Source organism: Ciconia boyciana, chromosome 15 (assembly GCF_034638445.1).
Source record: "Ciconia boyciana chromosome 15, ASM3463844v1, whole genome shotgun sequence".
In the NCBI taxonomy this organism is placed as follows: domain Eukaryota; kingdom Metazoa; phylum Chordata; class Aves; order Ciconiiformes; family Ciconiidae; genus Ciconia; species Ciconia boyciana.
The window spans coordinates 7448179-7460590 of record NC_132948.1 but is presented as its reverse complement, the minus strand read 5'-3'; the positions used below and the strand labels follow the sequence as shown (position 1 = coordinate 7460590).

Here is a 12412-nt window from a genome sequence, read left to right as displayed (position 1 = left end):
GTGAATACTGGCATCAGAGACTTGAGAATACCCTTCTGTTGTGAAATTATTCCATCTCTTCATTAAATGATCCTATCACCCCCCTCTCCCCCAAGAAAAAGCACACACAGATCTAGGCCCTTTCTAAGAAGTAGAAATACACCTCCCAGGGTACTTTGTGTGTTAAATAATTCATAACAGTGAACGGTTCATAGCTTAGAGCATGTCAAAAGAAATAGTGTGCTTTGCAATAATAAAGGCATATTGGCTTGCATTATGTGAGTAATTTTAAAAAGTTGTATAATGGAAAAATACCAATCAAGAAAATAACAACTGTCACGTCCTTCATAGGGACTGAATATTCTTGTGACGTGGGGAAACACCAAATAGCAACCAACCATCATGACGTTTTTAAGCTGCTAATACTCGTTGGCTTGCTAACAGCTTGCTAGTAGCTGCTAATACCACTTGCAAAAGCGGTGGGAGTTTCTTCTATTTACAAGTGAAAAAAGAACAAAACGTCAAGTGCTATGTATTTCTGATCAGCTTTAGTGAAGGAATTTAATCACATTCTTTGCAATAACTGACTGATTGAAATGAAATGCTTCAATTCTGTATTTAGTTGTCCTTTTAAAAATCAGAATATTTTTACATGTCTTTGCTCAGTGATATTAGTCCTCCGTCTTTCAGAGGTACTTTTTCTTATGTGCAACCCTTTTTTTTCTTTCACCTTTGATACGCTGAATGCCTTTGATACTCCACTTTCAATGTATGTATAGATCTCCTTTAGTCGACTGGAATTCTGCATGTTAGGGGAGACTAGAGTATGAAAGATAGGTACTAAATATGGTTCAGGTATAAGTTTTTCCTGTTCTTTTCTTTTCATGGCTTTAAAAAATGATTTATTGCATGTTCAATATTCAGGGGTACATTTCATGAGAGTCTTAAGGTGATACATGGTGGGGGGTTTTTTTGAGGCAAAGATCCAGTGGCAATTGCAGTGGGTGAAGCACAGACATCACTTTTTTTTTTAATGATTTACAGCTGCATGTTAAAAATAGAGCACATTCCTCTTTTCTTTAGAAACCCTTTTACCATTTGAATTGGTGTGCCTCCACTTGACATCGTGACAGCTGCTGGTCCTACCCTTTGAAAGCACTGAACTTCTGGCTGCTGTCAGAGGACGTGGAGGGGTGTTCATACCGTGTGACATGCAGACTATCATCCACCTCGAGTATTTTGCTCCCAACTGCTCTTCTGGGCTTGAAGCAGAATAATAATTGAATGCTCCCAGTAAGTCAGTATATTAGCTGCTTAAGGTCCTCTACCTTGGAAACCTGTATTGAGGTCCTCCACCGCGTCTGAAATGGGTGTGCTGGAGCAGCGGTACTGCGCTTCTGCTCCTGGTGCTGCGGGAGTTTCAGGCATGTGCAGGTCTAGCATTTGGGAAGATGGCTGACCAAGTTTTAACAAGTGTTAGTGATTTCACTGAGTGAAAGCTATTGGAAACTATGCCTGGAAATAAGGATTTTCTTTGAAGACACTTGAAACCTTTTAGCCAAAGTTTATTTTCATATAATGATTTGTAGGAGTCGTTAAACAAGCTACCTGGCAACTTACAGACTAATTTGAGCTCAGTTTGATTCTGTTCTAGGGAAATTGTTCTGCGCTCCTCACCATTGTATGCAAATCCTGTCTTGTAAAATATAATTTGTTCTTTTACCCTGCTTTTTATGCACAAAGATATGTTTTAATTTGTTATGATGTGTTATTTTTAATGAAAAGTGAATGTACATTAGGCTCTGTTAGGAAAAATAGGTTAAGGACAAATAGCTCATAGTTGGAAAGAAAAGTAGTGAAATTTGTGGTGCCTTCTGGGCTGTGAGGATTTTTGTGGCTTTGTACCTAGCCAAAGCTGTGATTCCTACACAGATGAGTTTTCCCTGGTAGTAGCAAGTCTCTTTGTTCCCAAACAAGGAAATCGGTGGTTCTCTCAGTTCTGGAGCTTTTAGGTGGTCTTAATTACCCTGTGCTATGGCAACTGAGTGCGTATGCCATAGAGAGCAAGATTTTGAACTTGACTGGGTATCCTGTAACAACTGCAGGCTGGTTTGAATTACAGCTTTTATACGGTTTAATAATAGACTTCTACCCCTAACTTTTTGTGTCTGACCCAGATTTGTTATTGGTACCGACGGGGGGCTTGTTACATTACTCGAGACAACTAAAATAAAATGGGATAAACCATGAGATGGCATATTGGGAGGAATGGTAATTTTCAAGCAGAAAAGCCAAGTGTGATCCCCTGTTGATGGTCCTGGCTCCCTGTTGTACAGAGGCTACAGACCGCGCTGGAGAGGAGCTCACGGGTGTCACAGCAGCTCTGCACCGTTTCATTGAGGGGTAACAAGCCTTGCCTCCAGGTGAGGGCCATTTCAGATGGTTAGAACAACCAACAACTGGGTTTAAACATAAACACACAATAATTTCACTACGGTGTGTTAGTTGAGTTTTGCTGTAACTGCATGCTGTCCTCGGCAGTTCTGCACAAGAGGCTTTTCTGGGGACGAGGCGTCTGTGATAGCACCACGTGCCGATGTCCTCTGGTTACGCTCCTCTGGCTTCTTTAGGCTGTTGTCCGAATTCAGCCAAATAAGAAAGATCAGGAGAGGTCTTGGAGAGCCTTAGGACAGAGGCTTTGAAGTGCCCTAAATGAGGAAGAATCCTTGTGTTGCAGGGTTTGCAGAGCAGAGCCCCAGCACGCGCTCCCCAGCAGCCTGACCTGGGGAAGCTTGTGCTGAAGCTTTGCCTGCCTGGGAGTCGGAGCCGTGAGCCGCAGTCGACGGGGAACGAGCCCATACTGATTCTGGTGCAGATGTCGCTACTTATTTGTTTGTCATTATTCCGTATTTATACACAGCACGTTTAGTTAGGATTTGGAAACAGCTTGATATTTTTGTTTTCTAATTTGCTATTTTGCCTACTAGAAAGAGTCTACATCAGCATTTTGGACCACATTCAGGTCTGCTGTAAATAGAGGCAGCTTCCTTTCAATCAGTGACATTGTGAATACTTGTATCAGGGCTAAATGTGTCTATTTTTAGCTCTGCTGTCTTACCTAGTCATTTCTGTTTGTTTTAATAAGATTTTTATTTACTCCTGTTAAAAGGGTATTTGAATCAGATACTAATAAAACCCCAGTTAGAATTAGATAAGCAGTCTTCTCCAAGGTTTGTTTTATTATGGAGTTCCTCATTAATTTTTATTTATTTATTTATTATTCCGTGCTCTCAGTTAATTGACATTCTCGTGAAGATAAAGACGCGGCGTTATGAATGCAGAGGTGACCTTTAGACGGTGGGCGAAGGCAGGAGGCCAGCCCTCGCTCCTCCGGCTCGAGCTGCCATCCCGATGGTGAGCACTGGCAGAGCCGTCCCGGCCGACTGCGGCTCGACACCGGCCAAACCCGGCAATGGGGCAATGCATCCTGCTTTAATAACACTAGTAACAGGGCAGGAAAAGTACAAGTAACTGTAAAATAAGAAGGCAGCTTTAATCCCTACAAGTGGAAAGGGCAGCGTTTCTGTATTAAAACTGTAAGAGAAGGGTTCTACATTGCAGGCTTTATTTCTTTTTGAAAAACAGACTCTGCTAACAAAGAGGTGGCTTTTAACTACGCTGTGTCGTGGCAAAGCAGTGCCTGGTTCTGGTGGTCTCAGTAGCATTGTGCAATCCCGTGCTGGGAAGCTGTTTTGGGGAGGCTTCAGGTGGAGCCTTGCTTGTGCCAGGGTGGATACAGCCCACGGGCATCGGTCTCGCTGCAGAGCCGGGGGTGGCTGCTGAGAAGCGCTGGGCTTGCATCAAACCAGGGCAGCTGTAGAGGTGTGAATTCAACATTTCGTAGAGGAGATGGAAGTATAAGGAGTGTGTTAAATGGATAAACGCGCCAGCCCGGGATGGCCTGGGAAGAGCTGTGGGCTCGTGGGGACGGGCATGTAGCCATAGGTACCCGCCGGCCATTTGGTGGGAGAAAGGTGGCGTGGATGGCATGGAAGCCTTCTGTGGAAGTGAGAAGTGGCGCAGAAGGCTTGCTTTGGGGCAATAAAATAGTATAACCCAGATCAGCTTGTAAACGCGGTGTCAGAGACCAGGCCAGGTTTGGCAGAAGCGTGTAGGCTGGTCACCGGCGGCATTTCTGTTCTCTGCCCAAGCCTGGCCCTAAGAAGTGCTGAATTTGGGAAACGAAAGGCAGGCTTTATTAATTCAGGGGTGGGATGGGGGGTTGCCATTGACTTAAGAGTCAGGATTTCATGCAAAATTTCTGAAATCATGTTAGAAAAACATAATTTGAAATAAATATCGAAGTAAAAAGTATGTTCTCTTTAAAAAGAGATGGGTTACCTTAATTCCCTCACCTTGTCCCTTTTGAGGTTGTGAAACGGCCCTTGTCCGGTTGGGGATGAGCTCTGGGAATGGCCTGATTACTCGTGTGGGTGCAGGCTTTCTCACCCGAGTCCCCCGGTGCTCGGCTGCTCTCCTTATCTCCCCATCTCCCCATCTGTACGTGGTCGCGAGTGTCCAGTTAAGACTGAGCTGCAAACCTCAAGGGTCTTCTTTATCCCTCCTTGACAGACATTTTGTCTTGGGAATTGGAGTTAGTGCAATTAATGGCATTTGGGAAACTTAGCTGTACAGCATTGTCAATAAAAAGGTGATTGGAAAAAATTATTTTCCAGAGACTGGGAAAGAACAGGCTTGGAGCTAGGTGCTGTCTTGCACTCACATGTATGTATTATTGATATCATCCATCACTTTGGTGTTACCAGAAAAAGCTTTTAAAAATATTTTTTTTTTCCCCTTAACAACTAGTGATCTGGTTGTTGCAGAAATTACAGAGTATAGAAGAAGAAATCTTTAAAGCAAAAGCTGTCAGCATCTTTATTTAATAAAAAATTGCTGGTTCCTTTTATCTGTTACTTAATGCTATCATTTTTTTAATTCCTGCTTTCTGTTCTTGGTCTTATTTTTCTGTGTGTAGTTAACTGTGCTTATTGTGCTTTTCGTCAGTTCTCCTTGAACTTCTTAAAACTACTGTCACTTATTCAATGCTGCGTCTGTCAGTTAGTTTTGCTATTATCTGAGAGCTACGGTTTCTGGCTAATAATTTTTCACTCAATCTAAGAACATCAGTAAAAGAAGAGATTTCCTTTATGCTGCAGTGGAAGTGCAGAATCCATTGATACAACAGGAGGTCGAAACAGAATCGCTTCCAGTATGGAGAACATTAAGCTGTAATTGGATTTGTTTGAATTCAGGACAGTGGGGAGATTTCAAGTGTGCTGGTACCTGGGGACATGGATTGCACGGTCAGAGAAGCTGCAAATGCAAGACGAGGCAGGAGTAGTATGTTTGCATTTGCAGTTGTGCTGTAAAAGAGCTAATGGTTTAAGGCCAATCATTCAAAAAAGATAAAAAACAGAATACGACTTCTTAAATTAAGAATTTACCCACAAAATCTTTCAAATTTGTATTAATACTTAGGAGTTTTAGATCCTTTCGAGCAATACTCTTGACTGGGTAGCGGAGATTCTGATTCTGTTTTCCTCCATTGTAAATCTTTAGTGAAGTAATTACAAGTCACTAAAAACCACTCTCATTGCTTGGCAATCTGTTTTTGTTTCTTGGCTTCCCCAGAGATTTCTCCTTAACATCTCTGTCCCCCAGGCTCCGCAAGAGTCTCTGACAGTCCCCAGATCCTTCTTCATTCCTTGTCCTTAACCATCAGCCTCTGATCAGTCATCCCTGGAAATAAAGTTTTCCTGCAGACCTCCCGTCTTCCTGGCACCGTGGCAGCGATTCGCCTCCTCCAGCCGCTTCCGAGCGCAGCCCTGGGATGCAGCTGCCCTTCAGCCAGCCGCCGTCCAACCTGCGCAGAAGAGCAGCTCTCCATCCAGGCAGGGCGAGGAGGGATGCATTTTGCTCTCTGACATTGCTGGCATTTTGACAGAGAAAATGCCTGAGTTGACACCTTCCCCCCCCGTTTGCATGAGGCAAGTGAAAAAAATCTCATTAATCGTGAGATTCCCAATTAATTAAAAAGAACTCCATCACTCGGCTTATCCTTCCCCATATAGAACCTGCTGAAGAAAAAGGTCGTGCTGGACACCCACAAATTTTCTCTGATGTCCGCGTTGCTAATAATTTTAAGAGCAGCACTCAGGGTTGCCTAACGCAAGCCAAGCATTAGGATGTACTTTAAAAACTCTGAAAGAATCTGATTCTCGTCAATCACATGTAAAATACCGTAGTCGGGAGGAAGTTGATTTCCCCAGCGCAGGCAGAGGGCTGCCACAGCACCTGGACCCCTTCGCCGGAGGCCGCTGGCACAGCTCCCGCGCGGGACGAGCAATTGCTTTGTTCATTGCCACCGCAGAAGCAGTAATGAATTCTGCAGCTGGCTATCCAGTTTCAGTTCTAAAGTATTTTTCCAGTGCTGAAGCCACCAGACAGTATTTCAGTGACCGGTGTAGGCACCGTCACGTAGTCATTAGAAACATATTCTTGGAGGTATTCAAAATACAGAGGTTCCAGTTGTAAGGTATGGATCTGGACTAACAGCCACATGGAAAACTTGTAGGATGAAATAACTTGCTACTTATTTGCAGAGCAGTGCATGTGTCTAGCTCTCTAAACTGTTGCTTGGAAAGCTTCTGGTACACAATCCTTCTTATGGTTTGGTTAGAGCATATCTTTTAAAAAATAATACTAGAAACGTTTCTGTCAAGGGAAGTTGGTCCGTGTGAAATCCCCATTTTTTGATGACTATATAAGCTGCGTGTATGTATACAGTATATCTTAATATATGTACATAAATGCTCCCAGTCCACAGGTTCTTCAAAGGAAACTTGAAATACCTATTTTTATTTCAACTTAACTGCTATCAAACAGCATTTCTTAACAGGGAATGTATTTTTGTTTTGGAAAGACGAGGGTGAATAGATCATGAAAGCTGATGCTCTAATTTATGTGTTAAACACTCCCCAAGTGTTAGAATAATATTCTTCTTGGATGCTACTGACCTTTTCAAGTCGATTTTTTCCCCTCTTGCAACTTGTAAAACTTACAATAAAAAAAAAAAAAAGAACTTAACCATTTTTCTGTCTACGAGAGAATTCCCACGTGGCCTCCTGCCGTCACAAAGACGGCTGTGCCCGGGGCGAGGAGCGGGACAGACCCCGCGGGTCAGGATCAGTCCCCACGCACGGTGCCCACCCGCCGGGGCTGAGGGGCCGCCCCGTCGCCCACCGTCCTCTCCCCACCACCCTGCTGCTCCTCAGGGTGCTGCCGAGCTGGAAGAACCACCGCACGGTTTTGTCTACAACAGCCTTGCAGATATCTTGGGTGTCCTACTAGTGAATAATTACAACGCTGGTAACTTCGTGGAGAAGAGATGTTTCGTGCTATAATTTATTTTACTGCAGTATTTTTTAATCGTTTCTTTTTTTTATCGTACACTTTAAAATGCTGCTGTAATAATTCTGCTCAGCTTCACTGGAACCTGACTAACAGCATTTTCTCAGTATTGATTCCTATGGCTGTAACTTATTCTGACTGTATTAATCATCTATGAAAGTTTCTAACTTCTTGTTTTGGATGTCTCTAGTTTTTTGCATAGCAATGCAGTTTAAAAAAGAGGCTTGGTGAGAAGCGGGCTGTGTAACGCAGGCAGCATAAGCCTGCTATTGTTCCTTGTTCTCTGGTCTTGTGAGCCTTTTCTTTCTCTGCGATAATTAAATTAAAAAGTTTGGAAAATATTAGACAGGGCTAAAATGTTTGGCATGGCATTGTTGAAAATTTGTGTTGGTATATTTTCACACTCCTCCCACAGTTGTCTTTGTGGTTTGTTTTTTTTTGTTTGTGGGTTTTTTTGGTAAACAGCCAGGAGCTGGGACCATGCCAGGGATTTTTCTTTCACTGCATTCATGGCTGTTTGTGCCACTCTTTAGTCTCTTAATTACATGACTGTAATCTTCTTTGGTTCATTGTCCAACTAAAAGTTCAGTCAATTCAGCATTATTTTGCTCGGTGCTGCTGCTGTTTCGATCATGTGTAAAATAATGCGTTAGGTTCGGTGCCCGAAGTGGCAAGGGTTTGTTCTCCGAACCGGGCTGGTGCCACGTTCGCGGCTCAGGCGGGGGAAGGCGAGAAGAGGTGCGCTCTCTGGAGACGCGTTTGTGGGTCGCTGGAGATGAGCGACTTCGGGTGGTTTTGGCAGCGGCGGGGACAGTTTGTGACTTGCTCGCAGAGAGCACTGGTGTCCCCTGCTGTGACAGGGTGACTCTCGGTTCGGTGGGTGGCTCTCGTGTGCCCGGCTGGGAATGCCATCCGTCGTACAAGGCATGGGGATTGCTGGGCTGCTCCGGTGCTTCTCTCCCCTCTCCTCTGCAAGAAGGGAAGACAACTTACTAAGAATATTTCCAGTAAAAGAGGAACTAAGCTGAGCCCTTAAAAAAAGGAGAAAGAAAAAAAGCACTGTAATTGCAAATTGCTTTTAAGGAATAGAAAATGTGGGGTGGGTTGGTTGGTTTGTTTTCAAAAGAACACGTTTGTTTATAGAATATTTCAAGAATGATTCTTTTTGTTGAGAATAATCAGAAAGTTTGGAGAATCTCATAAGAGAATCTCTTAATTAGATTTCTGTCCTTATTTAGACAACAAAACCCAGTTTGTGTAATCTCCGAAATACCATCCCGATCAGCTAAATGAGTCAAGCGAAGTAAAGGAGTTGTCTGGTCATGATCCCTTTTCTGGCATTCTGATTGTGACCGAATAAATCCAGGGGACCCCAGGAAAACAAGCTCTTCCAATAGGGAATTTCACTTGGGATCCAGATAGAGCTAGAGGGGCTACCAAGAAGCTGATAAATGTTTTCATTATACATAAATTAAAGCTTTTGTTTGCCTGATTAGCATTGCTTTGTCTGCTGAGACTAATGGTTTTGCTTCTGAGTAGTTGGTAGGGTTTTTTCTTATTTAGGTCTTTGATAAAATTAGATGATAGTGAGTTGGAAGGACATGATGTTTGTAACTGACAGTTAAATGCTCTCCTGTACACACTGCAATGACATTACTATGTAGCACCTGAAGTGGGGTTTGCATTTTTTTAAAGGTAGTATACTCTGGAAAACAGGAGATGTCGTAGGTGGTTGTATCATTTCTTAGTTGGGCATACGGTGATGTGCTACTTTTTTTGGTAATACAACTTTGCCGTAAGTTTAAATTACAATTACATTTCAATTAAAAAAAAATAAGTCTCTTGTGTATATATATATATTTTTTTAAGTTGAAAAGGGGTGTTGGAGTGTTTTATATCTTGATGTGCTGCCCTGTCAGGAGAGGAGTCGAGCAGGGGAGCGGGATGGAGCGGTTCCCAGCCAGCGCCAGCCCTGGAGTTAGCTGCTCTGCCTTCTCTTGCTCGCATTGCTATTTTAGTTTACACTTTTGTGGTCTTACCTCCAGAAGTTGGGTGTGATTTCAGTAAGTACACAGTAATTCTGAAGAAGGACAGGTACTGCCTGCTCCAAGCATGTTCATTTACAGCTCTAAGGGGCTTGCAGATAACCCAGACGATTAGCCGTGACAACAGCTACCCGTGTAAAGTAAAAGGGTAGCAGGTACCAGCTCAGGCGAACGTAAAGACAGAACTTCCACGAGATGGAGCGTGTAATGGTGTGTTAAAAATCTTATAATGGAAACTACTCATCAGCAGGCTGCAGAGGTCATGCTTTAAATTACTTGCAAAAGAACTATAAAGATCCTGATGTAATTTATTGCGCTATAAAACCTATTAAGAGGTAACATTAACCAGTAATTCTAAAATTGGAATGCAGAAGAGGTTGCTTTTTATCAATAAAAAGTAGGTAAATCTATTTCAAAAAACCCAAAACATGTGAATAGTATCTAGTTTTTACTCTGAAAAAAGAAACAAAATCTGATCCGTGAAGAGGAATGGGATATTTCGGTGCATTATGTAAACATCTCATAAAATTCTCAGCAGGTAGAAATTGGAATATGCTTAATATACCTATGGGAGGTGAGTGAGGTTCATGATCCTTCGCTGTTCAGAATGCTGTAGAGCTGCTTGATAATCAGTATTGCTAAGCCTTGGCGATACAGGATACTTACACAGGTATATAAAATCCATGACGTTACCCAGGTGGTTTTGTATCCCTTTTTACAAGTTATCATAGTAATGATACATTTTTTCTGAATTTTTTTTTTTACTTTTTTTCTTTCCAGGATTTTTGCTTTTTAAAGACTATTGCATGAATGAGATTGATGAAGCTGTCCCTCAACTGAAGTTTTATGAAGAGGTAAGCGGCCGTTGATGGAGTTTTGGGACTGTGAGGGGGGTGAGGCTGAGGAAGGCTGTCTGTCCCTCTAGTCCGCGGGCAGGGGATGCTGAGAGGGAAGGAGAGGCGTGCAAGGGTGCGTGTTGTTCTGAGTCATTTCTGCTTCCTAGTGGAATGGTTGATTCATAAGAGACAATATTTTATATAGTAATGATTGCATCTCAAAGGGACAAAACTATCATTTTAAACAAGTTCAAGAGACTTTGAAAAATAGCAATGTAACTATTTAATCAAGTTGGTGATTTGGTACAGTACCCTTACAGTGTACATTATGAGAGTAGCATAGATTATTTTTTTGCCCTCTTGCTGGGCAAATACTTAGATTTAGAAAATTGAGTATTTGCAGGAAAAATCTACTTAGCTCAGCTTCTAACAGTGCTTTTATTTGCATATACTAAAACTGTGACTTTTTATTACACATAAGCTAACAAAGCATTTTAAAGGCTACTGTTACAGTTTTTGTCCCTCAAGAGTTGATTATGTTTCGGTTTAAGGCATAATATGTTCAAAACAAAGCAATGGAAGAAAGTTACCTGAGCAGCCACTTACCCAAATGTTCATTCACCACATTAGTGTGTCAAAAGATAACTTGGAAAATACTGAGAGAATGATGGAAAGGGGAAGAATGCTAATAGAGATTAAAATATCTTTAGGTTTATTAATGTTTTTTGTCATAAGATACACTCTTTGACCGCCGTCCATTTGAAATATTTGTAAGAAAGGAGTTGAAATTAGGTTCATCTCAGTCTCTACTTGTTAAATATCTCTGAGACCTTAAGTTAAGCCAGGTATGTTCTTGAGAAATGGGATCAGCTTTTGATCTTCACTTGTGAAGATGATGATAAATCTTAGTTCTGCTACAAAACAGAGATGAAGTAGAAGTCAGTAACATTTGCCAGCTCTCAGTGGAATTACAGCAGTGGATTCCTTCTTTCTAAAAGACCTGAAAGCAAAACCAGTGCTTTTTATTATTATAGTTGACGTGGGACATGGATTCATATCTATTGCACATAGTGAAGATATTCCTTAAAGCCAGAAAGCCTAAAATAAGCAAATTTGTCTTATACTGTCCCAAAGAGCAAAAGCAGAAAATGGAGCGTGGTTCTCCCGTGCAGTTTGCTGGTTTGTCCCTGGCATGGTTGCAGCTGGTGCTATGGGGATCGCAGCCAGCTCCTGGCTCGGCTCCGTGTCAGCCACCGGAGGAAGCAGCGTGTCTGGTCCTCTGCATCCCTCGCCTCGCTCCCTGAAGCTTTCCCCATGCCCTCCACGCTTCATTGAGATGCCCAAACGCTGCGCCTTCAGTCCCAGGCACCTCTTTCTCTGTAGCAGCCACCCAGACGGAGAACGATGCCCTGTTGCTGTAGCTGATTTTGAGCAGCTGCCTGGGCTTGTAGAAAAGGAGGTGCAACTGAAGTTACCGGTGTTCGGCTTGCACTCTCAAATGCTTCATGCCTTTCTCTAACATCCTTTTACCTGTAGAAAAGACAACAGAGTACAGCTGTCGGTGGCATTGCATGAGGGACGTAAGGACAGCCGAGGCTGGTGCTAGCTCCTGAGATTTCTTGGGAGTCGCTGTGGCAGGGTTGCAGAAAAGCCCTGTCAAATGCTGCAGATGGGTAAGAGGATCCTCCGGAGAGTGATACGAGAGGTGGCTTTAGATCGATAAGGTCAGTTGTACTCCATTGTCACGAGATAATCAGTGAAGAAACTAACAGACGTCGTGCCCAAGGCAGGCATGCATCCAGAAGGATTAATATTGCCGACGAGCGCGGGTGGAGCGCGGCGTGTCCTTCCACAGCCCTCCTCTGCTGAAGGGGCTCCGTCAGCGCTTCTGCAAGGCCCGCTCAGGAAACTTGATGAGTCTTATCGCTCCATTCATTCCTTGTTATATTTGTGACGCTCTAAATATAAAACTGTAGTTAATCCTATCATAGGTGCTGGTTTCAGTTAAAACACGCACACGTGCTTTTAAAAGGCAGCCTGTATTGCTCAGTATTAATTAGAAATGCTGCCTGAGATAAC

The 12412-nt window shown here is 42.8% G+C and overlaps 1 protein-coding gene across 2 annotated transcripts in view; it reads left to right on the top strand.

The window, feature by feature from the left end:
- Positions 1-12412, top strand: part of GRK3 (G protein-coupled receptor kinase 3) — a 79130-nt gene that overhangs the window by 27570 nt on the left and 39148 nt on the right. For both annotated transcript variants that reach the window (XR_012045236.1, XM_072879950.1), the window contains exon 3: positions 10278-10351. Coding sequence is in view for 1 of the 2 variants with exons in the window: in XM_072879950.1 (XP_072736051.1) it covers positions 10278-10351 (74 nt within the window). In the remaining variant the exon portion in view is untranslated. The remainder of the gene's footprint in view (positions 1-10277; positions 10352-12412) is intronic.